The 24,556-nt window shown below is 44.6% G+C and overlaps 1 protein-coding gene across 4 annotated transcripts in view; it reads right to left on the bottom strand.

Annotated features, from left to right (window-relative positions):
• The window catches only part of TSHZ2 (teashirt zinc finger homeobox 2), a 507,982-nt gene that overhangs the window by 205,577 nt on the left and 277,849 nt on the right, over positions 1 to 24,556 (bottom strand). For 2 of the 4 annotated variants that reach the window (XM_065523320.2, XM_065523321.2), the window contains exon 2: positions 20,489 to 23,558. In XM_065523320.2, the coding sequence (XP_065379392.1) occupies positions 20,497 to 23,558 (3,062 nt within the window). In that variant the 3' untranslated portion in view covers positions 20,489 to 20,496. Of the gene's footprint in view, positions 1 to 17,651; positions 23,559 to 24,556 lie in introns of those variants that run through there. The other 2 variants (XM_015429981.4, XM_074005572.1) reach the window with 2 other exon arrangements.

Genomic DNA, 24,556 nt, shown 5'->3' with positions numbered 1-24,556 from the left:
CAAAAGTTATCTGTGGATTTTTGATTATGCAGAGGATCAGCACTGCTAACTCCCTCATTGTTCAAGGGTCAACTGTAGTTGTGACAGAGACTGCATGGCCCACAGTGCTGAAAATATTTACTATCTGGCCCTTTGTAGAAAGAAATTGATGACTCCTGATTTAGATAGATTTTCATGGAAGAGTCCTTAAAGAAGATGATGTTTAAGTTGAGATTTAAATGATGAGAAAGATTAATATAAGGATCAGAAGGACTATAATTAAAGTACCTGAGGCAGAATAAACACTCATGAAATGGTAGCTTATTGTGATATGAGCTGTGAATTATGACTTAGTCTGGCAGTTCTGTACTGGGAAAACCAGGGCTGGGTAGTAAGTAGAGATGAGAATTGAAGGTGGCTACTGCATCAGTCCTGGCAACAGAAGGGTGTACTTCAAATGACATGGCTGCTGTGGAAATGGAAGTGGAAGTGAGGTAGGAAAAGCATTATGGAGGTCCAATCAAGAAAAATCGGTGATGGAATAAATGAAGAGTGTGAGGAGAGAGATGACAGAAAAAGGCAGGTCCGTAGATCCTAAGCTGAGACATCATGAGAAGAGTAAGGCTACCTACCACTTCAGCATTAGAAAATATCAGGAAAGTGAGAAGATGGCTTAGGCTATCTATCTTAGATATCTTAGGATATCTTCAGCTATCTCTCTGGCCCTTTATAGAAAACAACTGATTTAGATAGGTTTTCAGGGAAGAATCCTTAAAGAAGACGGTGTTTAAGTTGAGATTTAAATGATGAGAAAGGCTAACATAGGGATCAGAAGGACTATAACTAAAGTACCCGAAGCAGAATAAACACTCGTAAAATGGTAGCTCTTCTTATTGTGATATGAGCTTTGAATTATGACTTAATCTGGAAGTTCTGTGCTGGCCAAACTGGGACAGGGTAGTAAGTAGAGATGAGAAGACTTGAAGGTGGCTACTGCATCAGTCCTGGCAGGAGGAGGGTGTTAGTTGGATATGAGGTCATTCTTCCCCAAGCAATACTGACATCAAAACTCTGAGTGGACCAATCTCAGCCCAAGTTGTGCAGTGCTGAGTCTGCTCACTGCTTCCACAGGAGTGAATCGAACCCAGGCCAAAGATAGCATCCAATTCTCCAAGTTGCAGGCATTGCTTCAAGGGTATGAGCTTTCCTGATCCCTGGCTGATTAAACCAAATCCCCATATTTTCTTGGTATGCTTGGGAAACAGGCTATCTACCTACCGGTGCATCTAAACTGGTAGGATATAACCCTGGAGCTGGTCCAGGTTTGCCATTTGCCTGAGAATGAGACAACACAAAGAACACCTGAGCTGAAAGGTGGAGAAAAACAAAGTTCTGATGGCATACATCCTTTGAACCAAGGATTCCTTTGTGCATGAGTCCAACTCTATCCTTGGATGAACTGTTACATTCCTTGTTTTTTTTTTTTTTTGTTTTGTTTTGTTTTTCTGTTTTTTTGGCTTTTGGTTTTTTTGCAAAGTGAAAGCAAGCTTATCAGAGAAGTAAAGAAACAAAAGGATGGCAACTCCATAGGCGGAGGAGCCACATTTCTTGTTTGACTTAACTAATTTTGATTTACTTTGCAGTGAATTGTAAATAAGAGATTTTGATAAGCACAATATAGAGTTAATATGCTGAACAGTTTTAACCATTGCTTCTAAAACAATTTTAGGGCCAATCTCTTCAACATTAAGGAAGGTGTTAAGCTAAGTCAAGAGGAGGACATCTTCCCTTGACAGCCGGTCATGTGCTTCAGGTGAGAAATTCTTCTTAATACAGTACAAGCAACTGAGTTGACGTTGTCCACCTCTTTAAGCGACCTCAGCAGACTCACGCAAACTTCCTGCCTACCCACTCCTTTCCTAGATTTTGGGCCCTTCCTTGTTTTGCTTCCGTATTTCAGCTCCTGCTCTCTGTTTAGCCCCTGTAATAGGTCATCCTGTTGGACCCCCATGTTGGTTTGACTTGATTTTGTGCAGTAAGCTAGGATCTCACAAAGGACAGAGTGTCAGACAGGCTCAAAGACAGGAGGAAAGCTGCTAAAAGCAAACTATCTGGAGCACTTACAACATGCCCAGGTACTCAGAGCAATGGTTCTCAACGTGTGGTCCCTGGACCAACACCACTGGTATCATCTGGGTGCATGTTAGACATTCACATGATCTGGCTGCACCCTGGACCTATTGAATCTGACACTTGGGGGTGGGGCTCAGTCGTTTGGGTTCTAACAAACCTCCTGGCGATTGTGATGTACAGTCAAGTTTGAGAACCACTGGCTTAAAGCATTATCTGGATTAATTCTTTTAACTCTATCAATTCCTGAGGTAGAACAGTTATCCCCATTTTACAGATGAAGAAACTGTGTCTGAGAGGGGTTAGGATGTTTGCTCTTACTGCTAGTGAGTAGTGGACCCTAAATTTAAACCCAGGCAGCCTGACCATTGTTCCTCACTGGTGATCCGCAGCAAAAGTGGACAGATCTATGCAGCTGCTCATATTGCCAGGCAGAGTGCCTCACTTGCATTCCAGTTGGCTGGCACTGTCCCAGAATGACAAATCCTATTGCCCTTTTGCCAATTCCTAGTAAGCCTTAGGACAAATTTCTCAACCTCCAAGCAAGTTTCCACCTAAAAAAGTGGCTTAAAAAAAAAAAAAAAGGAGCCAGTCCCAGAGCTAAATCCTAGCTTTAGATCCTGGAGCTGGTCCAGGTAATCTTGCCATTTGCCTAAGAATGAGACGACACAAGGAACATCTGAGTGGAAAGGTGGAGAAAGACAAAGTTCTGATGGCATACATCCTTTGAACCAAGGATTCCTCTGTGCATGCGTCCAACTCTATCCTTGGATGAGCCATTGCATTTCTCGTTTTACTTAACTAACTTTAATTTGGTTTGCAGTGAATTGTAAATAAGAGATTTTGACATACACAATGTAGAGTTAACATGTAGAACAGTTTTTGTTTGTTTGTTTTTTCGAGATGGAGTTTTGCTCTTGTCACCCAGGCTGCAGTGCAATGGCGCGATCTCGGCTCACCGCCACCTCCACCTTCCTAGTTCAAGCGATTCTCTTGCCTCAGTTTCCTGAGTAGCTGGAATTACAGGCATGCGCCACCACACCTGGCTAATTTTGTATTTTTAGTAGAGATGGGGTTTCTCCATGTTGGTCAGGCTGGTCTCGAACTCCCGACCTAAGGTGATCTGCCCACCTTGGCCTCCCAAAGTGTTGGAATTACAGGCGTGAGCCACCGCGCCCAGCCAACATGCTGAAGAGTTTTAACCAGCTTCCAAAAGTTTCAACGAACTTCCACCCAGGTCCACTAAGATTCTAGGAATTACACAGCACATGGCAGGCTTGTGCTCATCCACCTGCAGCCTCTCCTCTTGAAAATCACCTCCACCCCTCTAAATCCCCCTTTTTGTGCACTACATTTCTCCCCGCTTAACGCCATGTAGTTATAGATGCCACTTTGCTTGCTGAGATTTATAGGCAATCACTAATGTTCAGTTATAATTCCCCATTTCAGATGTGAAAATGGCTCATAATATTCAACACAAGGGCCTCTCTACAATGATATATAATTTAAAAATTAACATGAGGACAGAGGAGACTCTACAGTTTTGAACTGGGAACTTAGAGACTCAGAGGTTAAAGTTTGATAAGGTGAGCTCAAGGAATGAGACGAGTTATTAAGCAAATGCCTCTGTTACATGTTTCCATGACTTCAGAGCTTTTCCAGTGTCTTCCAGTTCATTTGCACTTGTCAAAGTGCAAGTCCACAAATGGTATATTTATATTAGGGTACTTTTCCCCATTGTTAGGAATGTTCTCTAATTCCTGACACAGACCTTTCCAGTATAAGCCGTGCTGTCAGAAAGCAAGCAAAGCAGAAAAAATCAATGCTTGAGCTCCAGCAGGGGCCAAACAGACCAGAACAGCAAGACCAGAAAGAGCTTATGGGAATTCTTGGGGGAAAAACCTGTGGCTATATTTACGGCATCACTGACTCTGGATGGAAATGGACCTAGAACACTTAGAACAGGGTATTCAACGTGCTCATCTCTAGGGAAGGGGATGAAGACAGTGATAGAGATAGAGGAAGAAGAGGCAAAGAAAGAGAAAGAGTGCTAGCGAGGAAAGAAAGATGGGCAACGTTTCTGCATGTGTAATGCTTGAGATACTTTGGTGCTTGTATTGGTTCAACCATCCACGGCCTTGTGACCAAGTCCTTGTTCCCTGGTCTGCTCCAGCATCAAGTGGTTACAATTATGGATTGCAAATTTATTGTCATTTGACATCTACATCAGCTTTCCCCTGATCAACAGAACTCTCTGCTGGCAAACGGAATCATTAGGCAAGATTTCAGCAGTCACGGGGATGCCAAAAAAGGTCACTAAATCATTTTGAAAAAGACAATGTGTTTCTCCATGTCATCTCTCCAGTAAATCTCCCACGGAAGTCAAGACCACCTAGTGTGGAGGCTCAGAGGAGGGGGCGCTGAATTACAGAAGGGAGAGAGGAATTAAATTAGGATTGAAAAATAGGAAGGCAAGCACAGCGGGGCCTTTCGTCTTTACACTTCATAATTCCTGGAGAAGCACGAAAATAGTGGTTTATTTATTTATTTATTTTGTGTTTTGAGATGCAGTCTCACTCTGTCGCCAGGCTGGAATGCAATGGTGCGATCTTGGCTCACTGCAATCTCCGCCTCCCAGTTTCAAGCGATTCTCCCGCCTCAACCTCCTGAGCAGCTGGGATTACAGGCCCCTGCCACCACACCCAGCTAAATTTTGTATTTTTAGTAGATACGGGGTCTCTCCATGTTGGCTAGGATGATCTCCATCTCCTGACGTCGTAATCTGCCCACCTCGGCCTCCCAAAGTGCTGGGATTACAGGCGTGAGCCACCGCGCCCTGCCAATAGTGGTTTACTTTTATCAGATTGGATTCTTCTTGGGAGATGGGCAGTGATGCCATGCTTGGGAGTCCGGGCGGTCCAGGGGAGATTTGGGAAGAGCAGTTGTATCCTGGTCCTCTAGAGCCCACCCGGGGCCCCACAGTGTGAAGCTGAGAGAACCTGTCCCCATGTGCACATGTCTTCTTTGTTTGAAGTCCCTTCTCTTCCCTAGGTAAGCATGGTCCTGAGTGATCCAGAATCCTCCCAGGTCCACGCATTCCTTCCCATGCTCACTGCCTCCACTGAGGCCTCCACTGAGGCTCCAACCAAGGCCATCTGTTCCTGGTCTCCCAACAGCCTCCTTGCTGGCCTCCTGCTTTCACTCCTGACCCTCTTGTCCATTCCACACCCAGTAGCCAGAGTGATCTTCTACAAGTGAAAGTAGGCCGGGCGTGGTGGCTCATGCCTGTAATCCCAGCACTTTGGAAGGTCGAGGCAGGTGGATCACCGGAGGTCAGGAGTTCGAGACCAGTCTGGCCAACAGAGTGAAACCCTGTCTCCACTAAAAATACAAAATCAGTCAGACATGGTGGCACATGCCTGTAATTTCAGTTACTCAGGAGGCTGAGGAAGGGGAATCACTTGAACCCGGGAGGCAGAGGTTACAGTGAGCCAAGATTGCACCATTGCATTCCAGCCTGGGCAAAAAGAGTGAAACTCTGTCTCAAAAAAGGAAAGAAAGTAGATTATGCCACATGCTTGTTTAAGCTGCTTCAATGGCTTCCCACTGGACTTAAGGAAAAACAAATCCAGCGTTCTTTTATTTCCCCACCCAGCTAGCATGGTCTCAAAAAATGCAAAGTTCTTAGCATGTTCTACAAAGCCCTAACTTGTCCCATGCCCATCCCGCAATTCATGTCCCGCTCCTGGATGCCCAGCTCATGACACTCCACCCTTTCTCCGAATCAAACATATCAGCCCTGCTCCCGTTTCTCCTGCCTGGGATGTTCTGCCTCCAATTTGCCACCTGACTCCTGTCTTCTCAATCTCCTCTATTTAAAGTAGGTGGCCCTGTCACAGTCCCTTGCACTACCCCATATTTCCTTGGCAGCCCCTCATTCTCAGAAATTGTTACTTGTATTTATGTGCTCAATAGATGTTAGCCCTTAGTATTATTGTCAACCTGCATCCCCTGTTTCTCTTATTCTGTGGTGTAGTCCAGGACTCAGAACAGAGCCTGGAACACAGCAGTTCCTCCGAGAGTTAGCACAGACATTTCTTAACCCGGATGCACAAACATCCCGGCAGAGTGTTAGTCCTTTCTACAGCAGGCTGGAAATGTTTCTTACATCCTCATACTTTTCTGGCTGTGCAAAGCCTGAAGATTGATTTGCACTGGGCTTCTGTTAGATGCTGGGGACTGTGCTTCATGTTTTGTGTACTTTTATGCATTTGATCTGCCTCACGGATGAGGGAAGTAAGTATTGCCATTTCACCCGTGGTGGATGGCAAAAGGAAGTATAATCACTTCCTGGACAGTATGTCCCTTTCTCCCTCTCTCTTTTCCTTCCTTCCTTTCTTTTATCCAGTATTTATAGAGTCTTGTTTCCAAGGAATACAACAGGAAGCCAATCAGATGCAGGCTCGGCCCTCCCAGAGCTTCGAGGTGCAGGTCGACCTTGTATGCAGTGTCAACTGGAGGCTCAGTTAAAAGTCTACTTCTCCGCCGGGTGCGGTGGCTCAGGCCTGTAATCCAAGCACTTTGGGAGGCCAAGGCGGGCAGACCACGAGGTTAAGAGTTCAAGACCAGACTGACCAACATGGTGAAACCCCATCTCTACTAAATATACAAAAATTAGCCAGGTGTGGTGGCATGTGCCTGTAAGCCCAGCTACTCAGGAGGCTGAGGCTGGAGAATTGCTTGAACTGGGGGGGCAGAGGTTGCAGTGAGCTGAGATCATACCACTGCACTCCTGGCAACAGAGAAAGACTCCGTCACACCAAAAAAGAAACTCCACTTCTCCACTCACTTCCCAGCCCTGCAAAGTCAATTTCATGGAAACAATGCTCCAATATTTCATAAAGCAAACCTCAATTGAACATCTGTCTCTAAGATTATGAAAAGACAAACTTTGTGCACCCAAGTAGAAGTCATTGTGTGCACATCCACCAGCCACCTGTCTGTTCAGCCTCCTGTCTCTGCCATCTGCTCCCCAAAACTGGGCTCCCTCCAATCATACTGAGCCACATGCATTCTCTGGAAGGAACCACACCCTCTCTCTCACTTACAAGGCTTTACTCTTGCCGCTCCTTCTTTCCACAACACTTTTCCCTCTTATCCACCTGGCTAGCTCCTTTTCATCATTCCAGACTCAGCCTAGATCTCTTCTTGTTTGGTTAGACTTCTTTGACCCCTCTTTTCCCCACTGGCTCTGTACTTCTGTTATGCTAGCAGTAAGCAGAGGCTAAGCCTTGTGGTTTCATTGTCTTCCTTCTGTGACGGGCAGCAAACATTCTGAGGGCAGGGCTGTTAGATCTGTTCACCCAGCCTCAATTCTAGGGGCACTACATTTTAGTTATTATGAGAGTAGCTCTTGTTAATTGAGGACTTCTACGTGCCTGATACAGGACTGGGCAGGTGCTTAGTGGTTGTATTTAATTTTATCTTTATAACAATATGTGAGCTCAGCCTTCCTGCTGCCACTTGATAGAAGAGACAGCTGAGGTTCAAAGAAGTGGCGTGACCTGACCCAGGTCCCTCAGCCAGGAAGAGGAGACCCAGCCCTGGGGCCAGACTCCAGCAGTTCCAGGACCCATGTTTTTCCCCACTGAGCTTAGCTGCTGTGTGTTTCCTTCTCAGGATTTCTAGGCATCAGGAACTCCCTGTCCGTGGAGACTGCATGTCAGGCCTTCCCTCCACTTACAAAGGCCTGGCATTTTTCATCCTCTTACATTTCTTGGTATGACGAGGTCCTGATTGGCTCTTTGACTTCTAAGCCAGAGCAGAGACTATCCAATAGGGACCCATCTCCATGGTTACCGCACACGGGAGAGTCTAACGAAAGGCAGCAGGGGGAAAAGTGGAGGCTCCTGCAAGTACAGGGGGAGGGGGGAGTCATAAACAATTAAACATGACAAAATCCTCTGGTGAGCAAAAATAGAATTATTTGACTGTGAAATCGAGTAATGTAGCATTGAAAATAACATTACCTGAAACATCATTTTTTTCTCCGTCGATAAAAAAATACCAGATAAAACCACGCACATTTGAAGTGCCAATTTGCCGACGGCCCGGAGTGGTAGAAAGTTGCCTTGGTCAAAGATTTGAATTTTGGGGATATTTAAGCTTTTTGGGGGGTGGGGATTCATCTTTTCTCTCCTTCAAATAAGTGGTGTGTCTGCATCTCACGCTTTGGCGTACTACCCACAGAATTTCACCAAGGGATGCCAGAATGGTGCTGACATTTTTGGCCAAAATTCTGGCTTCAGGCAAATCCTCCATTTGTCTACATTTAGTATCCAGCTCTGCTACTTACTAGCTGTGTGGCCTTCCTGGTCACTTCATGTCTCTGAGGGCTGATTTCTTCACCTGTAAGCTGGGTGCAGTCATAGTTCCTTCTTTACAGAATTTAGGAGAAAGATTAATTGAGATAGCATACATAAGGCACTAGCAACTTAGGACTTGGAGCTTGGCCCCTCGGGAGGCAAGAGTTGGGCTCTGGTACTCCACATCAGTCGTAAACTCAAGGCCAGCCAGGGGCACACACTTGCAGGCACCAAGGACTCTCTGTGTGTGCAAGGAGAGCAGCTGCAGGAGCTGGGGGATATCCCCAGAAGAGAGTTGCAGATGCATCTATTAGGGGGGAAACAAGCAGAAGCCAGGCGTGGGCACGAGGATATAGTATCAGAAATCCAAAGGCATCTCCACCATACCCTCCACAGGTGCATTTCACTGTGGCCAGGTTCTTACATAGCTCCCAGTTTTACGGACGAATGCCTCAGTCTCCCTGAAGGTAAATTAGTAAATGAAGGTAGGGTCTCCATCTATCTCTCAGAGATGAGAGGAGAATATATTAAGTTATTTTATCAAAAAAGGATTAAAAGAAGAGGTTCCTTTCACTTCATTGTTACTGATCATATAATTAACCTATATGGTGATTCAAACAGTGCTCCATAAATGTTAGTCCTGTGTCAATATCGATGACACGGATATTTCTGATAATGGATAGTGCGCCAGGCACTATTCTAAGTTCGTGTCTTACAACATTTAATCATCATCATATCCTCATCATCAGATCCTCCTCCTCCTCATCATCACTGTCATCATATCATCATGATCATCACCATCCTCATGATCTTACTGAAAACTCCAGTGCAGTTCTTCCCAAGCATGGCTTAGCCACCAGCAAATGTGTGATGTGGCAAGTGGAGTTTTGCAAAGTGGCTGGTGGCAGGAAGAGAATGGGAAAGTCGGAGGGAGGGAAATGCAGGTTAATGCTATACTCCATTTTTTCTCAGGGATATATCTTTTGTCCCCCTGACCCCTCCCAGAGCTGTTTTAGATAAATCTATACTTACAATCTCTCTTTATTCCTTCAAATAAAGTGGCACCATCCGTTTCACATCTTAGTTTAAACCCTAAGTAAATGAAAGGGTTTTTTTCTTTAAAGTAGGTGATCAAGGGCTGGGGGTCAGGGGAAAGGGAATCGAGAGGGAAGCAATTCCTCAGTCACTTGCTCTGTGTGTCAGATCCACGCCGACACTCCCCACCCCTGTGCACTATCTGACCTAATCCTCAACACAAACTAAGGCAGGAGACAGGGGGCTGCAAGGACCTTCACTGCCATCCAATTTGTGCCAGCTCCTTTCAGCAATCTGAACATATATTGTTTTTAAGTCCTCACAGCATCTACTGGGCATCTTTAAACAGCCCTTTGTAGGTACAGGCAGGGGATGACGTGACTACAGGAGTCATGTGGTAGAAGGAACACATGTGTAGGGTCTAAGCTGGACTCGCATTCTCTCTCTGCCATGGACTGTGAGGCTGGGGCTTTTCATTATTTCTAGGCCTCAGTTTCCTCTTATGTAAAATGAATGACTATCACCCATCCTGTGAGATTACTGAAAGACCTGAATAGCGCCTTTAAGGATCTGAGCACAGGCTGAAATATTAAGAGAAACTGCATCACTGGAGCCTCATTTCACATCACCCGTGCTCTCCCTCTCCCTTCCCCTCACTGACTTCATTTCAGGCACCTGTACTTGTCCCTCTTCTCACTGGCCTCGGAGCCTCGACACAGGCTCTTCCCTCTGCCTGGAACACACTTCCTGTGGTTGCTCTCCAGCCTGGGCGACAGGGTGAGGCTGCATCTCAAAAAGAAAAAAACAAAAACAAAAACAAAAAAACTCATCCATCAGCCTCCCCTGCCAGACCAGAACTCCACAAGGCCAAGAAGTATCATTGTTTGTGATTCCACTCTATCCCTAGAGCCTTATATAGGGCTTGAGAAAAAGTACATGCACACAAATACTTTTGGAATTATGAATGACACAATTATTATTATAGCCGTATTATTCTTACTAGTAGCAATGATGGGACAATGAGAATTATTTTTGGTATTTTGGAAAATCCAAAGTAAATGGCTTCTTATTTGAGGTGAGAGTGCGTAGGTGCATTGAGAGAACAAACTGTGTTGTCTTGAACTAGAAAGAGATCCTCTAAGTGGAGGGGTGAAAACGCAGGGGCCAGCCTTGTCAGAGCTGGAGTGTACAGTTATTTATGTCAGATTAGTGAAAACGAGAAAACAATTTCTGGGCGTGGGGCAGAGCGCGTAAATTGAACTCCTTTTTGTTTCTAGATTTCCTTTTCTGTTGTTCTCTTTCCACGCTGTGTCCCTCCTTCATCTCTCTTCTCCTGACTTCTCTCTGCTCATCTTGCAAGTCTCAGAATCGGGGCTCCCATGCAGGAAGCCCTCCCGGACTCCCCGTGTCCTCCTCCACCCTTGACCCCCATCCTGGATTAGATGTTTCTCCTTGGTGTTCCCATAAAACCCAGGAAGTCTAACTTTTAGATCTTATCCCACTGCAGGTAAAATTGGCGTAGCTGTGGCCAAATAGCTTCTCTCGAGCCTCAGTCTAAAGTGGAGGGTCAGACTCTAAGCTTCCCAAGGGCAGGAAGCTCGTATATTTCCCTGTTATAGTCCCAGTGTCTGTAAGAAGTGTCTGATAAATATCGGTAAAAAGAAAGAAAAGAAGGGAGGGAAGAAAGGAGGAAGGGAGGGAGAAAGGGAAAACAATTTCTCTTAGATTGCTGTCCTGTGCCTCTCTGTCCTGAAGAAGCCTTTCTGGTTTTCTGCTGATGTGTGGGGCGTTCAGAATAAGAAAGAACAAAAGTAATTACTTATGTGTATGTAAAACCTTCCTCTCTTTCAAAAGTGACAGCAAGAAGTGAACAAAAATCAACAGGTGGGCCAGACCTGTGCCTCCCCCACAAGGAGCAGCCACAGAATGTCACCAATTCTCAGGAATAATCAAGCCGTGGGGCTTCCCCGAGAGAGCCAGGGAGGTGACATTTACTGCCATGCGTCTATTACACAACAGAAAAAGGAAGACCAGCTCACAGAGGTGGGCTGAGCCCCCTCAGAGTGGGTTAGCGCTGCGGGGCTGGAGGAGGAAAGAAACAGCAGCTTCCCCTGTGTTGTACCTGGCAGCCACCAGACCTCCTTTCCTCCTTCCTCACTCCCCTGCCATGACTTGCTGCACCCCCACCCTGTCCCTGCTCACCTCCAACACCTCTCAAGCCTCTCTCATGCTTGCCAGTCTCTCCCTTGTCTCAGCCTTTCTGGCATTGAAAATCTGAAATTTAGAATCTTCCAAGCTCCCTCAGTGTGCCTTCCCTGTCTGGCTCAATGCATTTGAATGTTCTCACTGGGACTTTCTTTGGATATGTGACGTCTGTTAGCTGTGTGGCCTGGGGTAAGTCACTGAACCTCTCTAGGCCTTATTTCTCCCCATCTCCCCCACCCCTGCATGCTCTGGCCCTGGCCTCTTTCTCCAGCTTTCATTTTCAGAGCTGTCCCCTTGCTCCCTGAGCTGTGTCTCCCCCGACCCTTGATACATCTTTAGATCCACCAGGCCTGCTCTTGCCTTCAGTGCTTGGAGAGGAGCAGGTACTCTTACCGCTTCTTGGGAACCCCTCTAAGTGCTGCTTGGCCAGTCTCAACATAAACAGACCCTCCCAATGCGGCCTTCCCCTGAGCTCCTTGTAAACTGGCAGGCCATAGTGCCCTCTGGCCCTCCACACTGCCTTGTTTTTCATCATTATGACACTGTTTGTCTGTCCATCTCCCCGACAGGAAGGCCAGCTCCTAACCTACAGTGAGTGCTCCCTGTAGAGCACCTGAGTGAATAAAGGGAGAAGCTTTGTATAAAAAAAATCTACACATATCACGGAGCAATAACTTGAAGGCTAACTTCATTGAACAAAATCTCCTTTAGCCATAGTCCTTTGCCTACTGGCACGAGTGCTGGGTAGCTTGTAAGAGCATATATTTGGGCTGAAGTTGGTGAAACTTTAGAAATTTGCTCAGTCTGGACATACATCCTTTGGGCCGGGGGTTTTGGCATGCAAGAAGATTCAACTCTTTGCAGTAAATATAGCTGAGGCACCGTTACACATGTTCAAAAATCAGCTCACTAAGATTATGCACTTTAAAGGCACCACACTTTGAAACATTGTCTGTTCCATGTACACTGAAGCTGAGCACTGGCTGCCCAGTGCTGTGTAAGGAACCCTGTGCTCCAATTCTGACGGCTCTGGCCTGGAGTCTCAGCTCCGCTACCTGCTGCTGTCTCGGGCATCTGAAACACCTTCTCTGAGCCTCAGCTTTCTCATCTCTAAAACGGGTATAATATTTACTTTGCAGTTTTGCTGTGAGGATTAGACAAATACCATAGGTCAAATGTGCTGGGTAACAGCATTGACTAAATATCATAAGGAGTAGAGAACACACACCATTTCGCAAGCTATGCCAGTAGTGAGTATTGCGCCCTAAGGCAAGAGATGTATCAGTAGATGACAAAAGATTTATAGAATCTGCAAAGAAACCAGAGTATATTAGGAGGGCAGGGTGACCAACTCGCCTGGTTTGTCTGGAATTTTCTGGTTTCAGTCTCGAATCCCTGGAACCCTTCCGGCCAAGTCCTGGGTAAGCCTGAATGGTTGGTTCCTCTCCAGCGGAGCCCAGCCTGCCCCTCTCCTCTGAGTAGCAGCAACCTGATGAAATCTTAAGAAGAAGGAAGTAGAGTTTCCTAAAGAACAGCCCAGTATCCTCTGAGATGGGGACAAGCGGCATTCATGTAAGAGCCCAAAGCCCTAGTGGGGTTACCTTGAGGGAGAGGGGACAAAGACCACCGAGAAACAGGGCCAGTGTCTCCACCTGACCTGCCACCAGATCCAGGGGCTGCAAACCAGCAGCCTAGGAGTTGAATCTGGTCTCTGATATACTTTGTTTGGCTTGAAGGGTGTTCAGAACAACAACAACAAAACAAACCAAAACCCAAACCAAACCAAACCACATCCATAAAAAAAAACCTCTCGACTAAAACACTGGGGAGCTCCCACAAAGATCTGGATTTGCTACTTCTTTGGAAACCACTGGTGCTGTGCAAGGCCTCCTTGCTTCCCTGTGACTGTCCCTGCCAGCATGCTAGGGTCCTCCAGGTCACCGCCCAGCCCTGGGAGCACTTGTCTTCATGATCCCTAATATTTGGGAACCGGTATCCACTGTTTGCTGCAAATAAACATTCAACAGTCTTGATGCTGAATGCCAGTTTTAAGGTAAATTTGTGTTTATTGATGGCTATGAAGTATGGATAGGTGGAAGATGATTCCGTGGCAAGTCAAATTTGCCCAAAATTCATTGAGAAAAAGCTCTTGATCACAACAATTAGAAGATGTCTGAGTTGGAAAGTATCTGTTTTTTGTTTATTGTCACAGATAAAAGGTATAGAATCAGCCCCATGGAAACACCTTCTGTGCCTAAATATATTCTGTGCCTCCTGCAAGTAACCAAATAAATAAATACCCAAAGAAACACACGAACATGTTCCAGGAAATAAACCAAACCAAACACCCATTTTCCTTATACTCCTGGCTTCTTGGGCTTCTGGAGGTGAATGTTCTCAACAGCCACACAGAGTTCTGTAAAACCCCCAAATGTGACATGTGCCTGTGGCTGCTGGCATCCCTTTCCCCTCCAGGTGAGCCTCACATAACATTTACACTGGATTTAATAGGAGAACATGACATGCACTGATTTTCAACAAACTCCTGATCTTCCAGGAGAGAGTCAGGAAAGAAGGCAACTGCACACCAAATCCTCTTCTATTTTGGTACCCTTAACACATTCCCTTATCTCCCTGGCCTACATATCATTTAACAAACTGCCCTGCGATTCTTGCAGGGCGTGGCGTCATGACTGATTTAAAATCCCCGCATTGCTAAAACTGCATTGTTCTTCATCAAGTTGAGTCATTTTTATGTGAAGTGTCAAGCTCCCTAACAAATAACTCCTGCCAGACAAATCAAGTTCCTCGTCTTAGAGCCGAGGCTAAATAGTTTATAGCTTTAATCTGCTCACCGAGGTGTGCAGTCTATGACAGTAATTATAAATGCAAGGAGAAATTATAGCTGAATGCTTTAACTGCATTAGGAGCCGTTTGATGAACAATCATGAACGCCTGCTCATTTCCAACAATAGAGGGCAAGTTAGTGTCAATGCGTTAGAGAGATTTCAGTTCTGCATGGCTTTTTCTCCCATTTACCACGGAATGTCACTTGTCTCCTAGAAAGTAGAAAAAAGCATCGTGGAAAGCTTTAAACTTGATAGTTAAAAAAAAAAAAAAAAAAGACAAAGAGAAATGCAGGGAAAACTGTTTATCATTATGACTTCTTTTTCTCTGTTTGTTTGGCGGCAGGTTGAGTTTCAAATTAGCTCAGTGAAGGTAACTGCTTGTTTACTTACTAGAGGCCTTAAAAAAAAAAAAAATCCTCCCCAAGCCATTTTTTAAGAGGTCTTTATGGAGAAAGACTTCTTTGCAGGAAGGGCAAGTTCAAAAGCCTCACAGGAAGCAGCTCTGGCAACCGTGTGAACCTCCACTAGATTCTGCTCCTCCTCTGCAACCACCTAAGCTAATGACACAATTTAGCTCTTTATTTTCCCCTCCTCACTTTCGCAGAAAGACGTTTTTAATTTAGCTGAAGAATTACACAAATGTATTTTAAAGACATAAATCCATATAAAAAATATGAGCTAATTAAAACATTGCACTCCCTGTCGCTCATGGATTTTCAATTTAGCGAAAGAAAAAAGAATTGCATCTGGTTAAATGAAAAGATGATACTGATGGCAGATTGGAGTAAATGAAAAATAATGTTACTCTATATTAAAGCACCAAATTATACACGTCAGGATTGAGCATTCAAAAGTCCAAATGAGGGGGAAGGTACAATGGAGGCTGAGATGCGTACACGGAGTTAAGCCAGATCCTTTTGAAAAAATGCAAATGTTAAGCAGGACGATGCATTGGTTTCTTGCTGCTTGAGAGATGCTACAGTCTTATACTTGACCCTGTTTCTCAGTTCTCATTTCGTCTCCCTAAAATGAATCCCCAAGGGTCAGAATGAGGATGTTCTTTTTTAATCTTAGGTATCTATATTTTCACTGGAATTTGGGTCATTTCTTGGTTAGACACCATACGGCAAATGTATAATTACCTGATTGAACAAGAGCATTAAAAGAAAGAGAACAAGCATGTTCTGCTTTACCCTGCGGGTCAGTCCTGGGCCCCTGAGTTGCAATGTTTGATAGCTGGAGCCTCCAAAAGACCCAGGAAAGTGCCCTTTCTCTTCTCAACTTTTAGGCCACATTTTACAGCTTTTTCTCTGGGCTGTTGGAGGCACATCTGGCCATGAGTATTGCCTAGAAACCATCAGGCAAGGAGGAGGAAACTAAGGCGCAGGAGAAAGTTGATGAGCATTGGACAGTCCTGGGTTCGAATCCTGCCTCCAGGCTTAGTTTTATGCTCTTGGACAAATCATGAAACTCTTGGAGCTTTGGTTTACCTCTCTGCAAAATGAGGATAATATGAATAATTACGCCTGAGTTATAAAAAGAGGCCAGTCAATGATAGTTTCACTGTCATTGTCATCTGAATCAAAGAGCAGGTTGAGGTTTTGGAGGATTATTAATTAGTTAGAGTTGAGAAGTTGCTGCGAGTTCTCTATGCTGCAGGTGAGGCTACAGAGCATGGTAAGAGCATGCAGTGGCTCTGCCTAGAACTTGCTTTTCTTATAGACCTATTATGTGCTTTTCTTGTAAACCTACTACGGGCTTTAAGGAAAATAATTACATACATTTAATTCTCACAACCTTCCTACGAGAAGGATACTATGTCCACATCATATAGATGTAGAAGTGGGGCATGTTTTCATGAAAGCGGGTGAATTGGGCATTCTTTTCCAAACACTGCCTCTAAGACCACTGTTCCCCATCCTGGCTTCCCCCAGAACCAGGCAGAGCCACCTCCTGGGTGCTCCTTTCAGCATTTCCCTTAGAGTTTTTCATCTATTTGTCTGCCACTAGCCTCAAAGGCAGACTCTTGTCCTGGTTATGGCTTACTCCCTGGGAATTAGCACAGTGCTTGCTGTGGAACGATGACTTTCTAGATATGTCATAATGAATGAGTGAGGCTCAGAGATTGCAGGACCTTGGGGAATTCAGGCAGAATTTCTCTGCCTCCATTTTCTCCTCCCTATCATGAGTGAATCAACCTCCACTTCATAGGGCTGTTTGTGAGAATAAAGTAAAATAATGTTTGCAAAGTGTTTGCTGCAAGGCCTGGCACATTTTGCTATTATAATTGGTAGAACTGCTGCTTCACTATTATACTTCCATTGTTAAATATAATAGAGTCCAGTGCAAAGTAAAAGCACAACCAATATTTGTTGAAGGATGAAAGTAATGCAGGGAAGGAAGAAAAGAAGGAAGGAAAGAAAAAAGGAAGGAAGAAAAGAAGGGTAAGAGGAAGGAATGAAGGAACAAAGGAGGGAAAAGAGGATGAAAGGGAGGAATATTTATTTAATGGAGGAAGGAATGGTTGATGCCATTAATAGGCATTAATTTGTCCGGGCTGTTTTATTCTTCCCAATTGCCATATAATCTATGCTATTAAGATTGCCAGATTTAGCTAATAAAAATACAGGATGCCAGTTAAATTTGAATTCTGATAAACAATGAATACTTTTAAAATATAAGTATGGCCTATACAATATTTGGGCCAGATTTACACTCAGAACATATTTATAATTTATCTGAAATATAAATTTAACTGGACATCCATTCTGTATTTTGTCTGGCAACCTTACACGCTTTTCACCCTGAACATATGTTTTTATCAAGCTGCCCACAACAGAAGTGGCAGCTCATTGGACTAGAATACTTTCCTGCCAACGATTTCAAGGCTAGGTGTGCCGTTAAACTTGTACACTATATTACACAGTAATGACTATAATTTCAAGCCTTTATGCATTTCAGACTCATTGATTTGCTCTCAGTTTAATTTCTATTAGTCAAGAGCATGTGGCTTTTAAAGATACATACAGATACCTATTGAAATTGTTCTAGATTACTTATGTCCTAAAATAGAGATGCACACTTAATATTTTCTAATGAATTTTTAATGAAAAGTTACATTTAATATTTGGCAGAGCATTTTGCAGGATTTAAGATATATCTGATAAAGGAAAGAAAATTCAGATCAAAAGTTGTGTGTTTCAGAACACATAGATAGGTTAAAGCTCTCAAATTTTCCATGAAATCTTGATCCTACTTTCTAAAAGATCATGTCATTTTGCACAATTTGTGCTATCATGCATTACAACTAAGATTAGAGTTCCAGACAACAGTGATGTCATTTCATGACCATTTACAAACCTTACATGCATCATTCTAAGCAATGGGCAAGGTATTGCATAAATGTTGTTCTAAAAGAGGACCCCGGGGGTGGAGGCATTTTTTTCTAAGATGACCAAAGCACCAAGAATCGACCTTTGTACAGATGGAGGAAACCTTCAGGCAGATAGGAGTATTATTGGGATGAACACAAACACAGACAGTACCTGCACCAGCTTTTCTGTTTACAAAACATACATACATGCCCATAGCTTTGAGTGAGTCCCAAACACTCAAACCTGTTTTTCTTCAGTCCTCTCAGAACCACAGCCTAATGGTGCTTGTAAGGATGGAGCTTTGGTTTTGTATAATGAAAACACTAATACGGTGCTTTTGAGGTCCAGATTAGATATACTCATCCTGTACAAATGCAGGGAGGTGCCAAAATGGCTATCTTATCTATGTATTTAACAGATTTGTAAGTACCTTTTGTATATGTTTTTCCAAATTATTGGTTTACCTTTGAATCCCTAGAACAGGTATCATACCTTCCAGATTCTGACTGACGATGGATCAAGCTTTTTTTTCCCCTTCCCTCTTCCTATCTACGTATCACAGTGTTTTGGCAATTATATTAATTTTCTAAAAAAGATTACAAACCTAACAGGCGGAAAAGTGGTCTTTGTTATAGTACAAATAAATATTACCTGTTTGTCCTCTTCACCATGGTTTCAACCCACCACTATTGGATTGAAATATCTTTCTTCTCCCTAGGTATTCTGTGTATGTGCCACCCCCCCCCCCTTTTTTTTTTTAAAGAACCAGGAAAACATAATGGCAAGTTATATAAGATTTAAAGTGTTATACAGCAAATAAATAGGACGCTGTCGAGCCCCAAGCTCAGGTGTGAATTCAATGGATGCATTTTGGCTTTTCTTTCAATTCCGTGAGCTGAACAAATCATGCTTGGAAAGAATGAGAAGAATCTGCCAATAACACATTTAATCATCATGATAAAAACATGCAAACCAAAAAGATAGTCTTCATTTGGGACCAGATAGCAATTAGAGTTATAGGAGGACTCCTCTCCATCAGAAGCATAGATCTCCTGACTCAGGGGAAAGCCCCAGGTCAGATATTTGAACGTTTTATTTCATCTTGGCCATCCTCACACTCAGTAAGCCTCTCTGTCTGATGTGAGGCGAGCCCAAAGCCATGCCATGTAAATACCGCTCTCTACCTGGAACTCTCCTAGTGTCCTACCTTTCTAACTTGTTCTGAAAGTCTTCTATTTATAAACCAATGCTCTGACAACAGGGGGTGGTGAGCGATTATATGTTACTAGTTTTTCATATTTGATTGTGAATTAATTAAGAGCTAATTAGTTAGGAGCAAATCTGTAACTTAGCATGACATAAACTGGATTGGTCAGTGTGGAAGGTTTAGTTCAGGTTGGGTTCCCGTCCTGGGGAATGGCCAAAGGTGGAGGAACACGTGAACACATAGGAGGGCTCTTAGTGTGTGGGGGCATCGTGCTGGAAGGGAGAGAAAAAGAAGTACAGAAAACACAATTAGGCAAATAAAAGAGATTTGTTAAGACTCAGCCTTGCTTATACTCAATTTGAAAATGGATGGTGAAACTAATCTGCCAGGGCATTTGACCTTGGTCTCGGCCCTGTTTCCTAAAAATTATACAAATGGTCTGGGCATGGATGACTATATAAGGCATGGAACTTTTATGATACATGATGCAAATTATCTTCAAGCTGTGGGACTCCATGCACACTAAGTGTACAGAAAGCCATTTGTTTCTTTATGTGAAATGAAACCTCAAGGGCACACATTGCCTCTATCTTTGTTAAAGGTGGGCTCTAATATTGGCCTATCCACAAGACAACCAAAAGATGAAAGAAGAAAATAAGCTGCTTCTCTTTTCATCTCAATGTTTCGCGAAGAAGAATATTTTTCTACCAACCTGTTTAGGACACATGCTCATTCACAGGACATGTAATGTAGAAAATAACCAAAGGGAAGAGGGTGGAAGGTGGCAATGGCTAAAAAGTAAGCTGCAAAAAGCATTAATTACAAGTAACAATCCTAAAGACAACTTCAAGCTATTCATGAGTTGATGAAAGAATCTCTATATAGTAACTACTTCTAGCACTCGCCAATCTTTCTTTCATTGCTCACCTTTTTGTCACCTTATAAGTCACTGGCATTGCTATGGAAAGGTAGAGTGGTGAAATGGAATGGCGACAGAAGTTAGTATCTAATAATTAAAATGAAAGATAGCCTTGGCTGGACACTTGAGCTTGCCTTGGGTAATTCAGGATTATGGATGATGAATTCCTAGAAAAAGCAGTAGTAATCTGTGAACTTTATCTCTCTAAACCCATTTTATTCTAGCTCCCAGCTCTAGACTGGAGAACTTGAGAGAATGATTAGGACTTAGTTTTCATGTTCTGGTCTTTCATAAAAATAAATCCTACTCAAGCAAGCTACTACCCTGCTTGGCATTGGGAGACACTAGCTGCCTCTAAGCAGACCCATCTCCCTGTAAGAAGCTCCTCACCAGGCTAGTCGCAATGCCTCGGAGCAAACTCATACCTGCAGAGCTATTCTTCATCCACGTCTGTTACAAACTGTGAATGGTGTTCGGGTGACTTGCTGTGCGTTTTGCTTAGGTGGAGTTTTACTGCATGTTTGCTCACAAATGTCCGACAGCACAACTTACACTTGAATTTAGAGTCTGTGTCCTCTTCAACAGCTATTGTTTCCGGAGACCTCTGAGCCGACGACACCCGGGAGATCTCTTGCTCCACCTTGCTTTGCTGGTCCACTGACAAGCGAGTCATGTCCTTCATTTGGAAACCCAGGTGAGATTCTAAGTGACTGATGTAGGTAGAAGGGGTTCTGAACTGGGAGGCACAGTCACTGCAATAAAAGATGGGGTGGCCTTTGTCCATGTTTTTTAGAAATTTCGTCCCGCCTGTTTTCCTAAGCTGGTACTTGACGTTGGCCAGCCAGTGACTGATAGTGGTCATTGAGAGTCCCGTAAACTTCGAGATTTGCATACGCTCTTGTGGGCCCAGATCAGACAGCAGGTATTTGCCCTCTGACGTCTGGAAGAGGCTTGAGGCAAACTGGGCTTGTAGAATCAGAAGATGCTGAGGATTCCAGTTGGACTGCCGGCCTTTTCTTTTATGCAAAGTTGAGACTTCACTGGAGACATCCTCAAAGCGTCTGACATCCATTTCCAGCTTCATGGGAGGGATCCTGGAAGAGGAGGCTGGCTTTGGGGTGGTGGCTTTGGGGAGGACTTTGACCATGTCGGCGATGTCAGACAGAGCGTGCTTCTGAGGTGGGGACGTACAGGATTGTGCTTGCGAGGACTCAGCTTTCTTGCTTTTGGACTTGGTCAGGTCGATGGGCTGATCGCTGTTCTCAAACAGGTAGCGCCTGGACACGCTGGCTGGCCTTGTGGAGGTGGGACTCAAGACCGGCTTGTCCATGACACTGAGATTCGACTTGTGGAACATGGAAATTGTGCTTGAACTTGGGCTGGAGCAGGAAGGTGAGCGCAAGGGCTCCGTGGCTTTGCCCAGGTGATTGTTCAGGACGGACTGCAGGGCGCTGAGTGGGTTGATGCATGGCAGGGCCGGGGCGTGGTTGGCGAGGGCGCACCCGTTGCTCAGAGCAGATGTGGGCTCCAGGGGCTGGGGTTTCTCCTTCTCGCTGCCCTCTTTCATCAGCTTGTCCTCCTCCTTCAGGGAACCCAGCTCAGTCTTTTTGGCTTCTGGAGGCGTTTCGCTTTTGCGGAAAGAATCGCCCTCACTGTGGCTGAAAGATGAGGCCTCTTCATGGGGACTTTCTTTCCCACACTCCTTCACGGCTTCATCTTTGTCTTCTGACTCCTTCTTGATTTGAGTGTAAGGGGCCAGGTGTGTAGGTACGGAAACGAGTGGCATCATTTTCCACTTTGGTGCAATGGGCCTCAGCTTGTTGGTGAGATTAGGCCGGATCTGCAGTACCTGGGATCCCATAGGCAGAGGCGGCTTGGCGCCCTCAGACAGCTGGTAGGCTGCGTGGATGCTGGGGTAGGCACTCCAGCTGGGGGCCCCGTTTTGGGCTTTGTTGATGGCTGTGGTGACAGTATTTTCCAAAGATTTCAAAATGTCCCCTCCACCCTTTGAGCCATCTTCCAAGTCCTCCTCCCTTAGGTATTGATATTTGATGGTAGGGTCTAAAGATTTTTGTAGAGGATCTTCATTGTCCTCGCTTTTCACGACTTTCTCATCCCTGCTGGTGTCCTCTGGCCTTTCTTTTTTACTCTCTTTCTTTAGCTCAGTTGTAGAGGCTGCACAATCTGATACTGAGTTACTGGATGGCTTGGGAGCCAGAGAATCACTGTTGGGGGCCTCGGACAACGACTGCATTTTCTCCACTGCTAGGGGGTCTAATACCAGCTGCTTCCCTTTCTTGGAGGCAGAGCTGGTGACCTTGAGAAAGTGACCTGTGACCATCATGTGGGTGGTGAGCTGCTGCAAGGTGTCATGGGAGCTCCCACACTCCATGCACTTTAAGATCTGGGACTTGCAGGCCTCAAACTGCCAGGTGTAGCTGGCTCCATTTTGGTAGCCATAGCGGTTGTTGGAGGACAACTGCAAGTTGGCGTTCTTCTGAGAAAAAGAATCTGCAAAAGATCCTGTGGTTGAATCGGGGGAACACGGCCGATTGACATCAAAAACGCGTTTTTTCGCCGGGGTGACCATTTTCGAGGAAATGGTTGGGACTGGCTCCTTCAAAGGCACTTTTTGGTAATGTTTTGTTTTAATCATGTGGACGCTCAAATCTTGGAGGGAATCGAAGGAGTCGCCACAAAACATACATTTCAGAACCTTTTGAGCATCCTCCTTGTCCATATCCTGGAAAGCCCTTTTCCGGGGCTTTGAATAGCTTGTGGGTCTGAGCTTATCCTTTTTGCGGTTGTCATCTTGATAGTGGCCCGTTTCATTCATGTGCACAGTCAACTCGACTAGGGTGTCATAGGCTGCGCTGCACTGTCGGCACCGGAATCTGCTGGCCCCTGTGAACACAGTCCCGCACATCTTGCTGCTCTGCCGGTACAACTGCACCGAGCTGAACAGGCTGGGTTTCGAGACGGACCTAGAAGGCAAGTTCTGCTGCAGGCTTTTGGACAGAGCGTCTTGGTGCCAGTCAAAATCACTCTTGTTGCTGCCGTTTCGGGTGTCACAGTTCCGCCTCTCACTACCGGACAGCTTGAAGCCAAGGCCCAGGCCTGACCAGTAGGAATCCGACAGGATGTTGGCGTAGACAGCAGTCATTTTATCCATGCAGTTGTGCGCTTCATTTGGAAGCTTGACGTGAGTGTTTGCTTTCTTGTCCCAGGCATCTCGGCCGCAGACACTCTTGATGTCTGACACCTGATCACTGGCGTCGCTCAGCAGAGACTCATTCTCGGCATCCTGATTGGACAAATGACTTCCCGGAGAGTTCTGGTAACTGAAGCAGCTTTTTTGCTCTGGGCCTGTTTCTAGCTCCTCGTCCGTCCCTGTGTCATTGCCACCCTGCAGCTGAGCTACTGAACCGCTGTCCTCCTCCTCCTCCTCTTCTTTTATTTCCTCCTCTTCTTTCAGCTGTTCCTCCTGGGCGTAGCCTGCAAGAGAAGAAGCAGCGATGAAACGACAGTAACAGGCTCCATATTCCATTCCAATTTCCTCACACAGACTAAGTGCTTCCCATGCCGAACTGAACAGTGACTTGATCTACACTTTTATGCACTGTGAGCAATGGACGCAGGAAAAGCCAAATGGTGTTTTTCGTGCCATCTACTGTGTGTGTGTTTTTTTTTTTAATTGGCAGGAGTCATAATTCTTTATAAATGCCTAGGGTCCCAAGTTAATAATTTTCAGGTTTGAGGAATATCTTTCTAATATTCCTGTAGTGGGATAGTTGCTAAATTCATGTGTATGACTTTTAGGAAATCTGGATTGAAATTCATATCCCATTAAAGTCATACCTCTACAGGAAGAACGTTGGCGCATAAGGAGATTAAGACTTGACTCTTGGCATCTAGATGATAAAGTTTACCAAGGCACTTGTATATATTGGCATATAACCCCATAAATAAATCATTTTCGAGTGCTCCGAAGTAATTTGGATGCACAGCCATTATATTTTTTGATAGCCACTGTCTTTTTGCTATAACATTTTTATTTGTAGAGAATCACACAGCAGGAAGAGAGATTATGGGGTATGCAAATAAAATCTATTGATCGTTGAAAAATTATATAAGCTCAGCAAATATAATGACTTTAAAATAATTGCAAATGGTGCTAAAATGGGAGATTTGGCGACTATCTTATTATTCTAAAACAGGTTTATGAAGACCTTTCCCGACAAGGTTGAAAATGCCCTCTCGATCTTGTGCCTGTAATTTCAAATGCACTGTGATTTGTGGGTACCCGTCATGAGATGCCAATTATATATTTGATTTGTAGATGCAAAATGCTATTGGGGATGCATGCTTTCCCTTCTCTGAAAGGATTTAGGACCAGTAATTGCATAGGGAAAATGAAGACATGAGCGAGCCAGTGCAAAGGGAATTAATGGGCAAATATCCATCAATGGAGATGGGGAATGTGACATTATGCC

The sequence above is a fragment of the Macaca fascicularis genome, chromosome 10 (assembly GCF_037993035.2).
Source record: "Macaca fascicularis isolate 582-1 chromosome 10, T2T-MFA8v1.1".
Classification (NCBI taxonomy): domain Eukaryota; kingdom Metazoa; phylum Chordata; class Mammalia; order Primates; family Cercopithecidae; genus Macaca; species Macaca fascicularis.
This window is presented reverse-complemented; position numbering and strand designations above follow the sequence as displayed.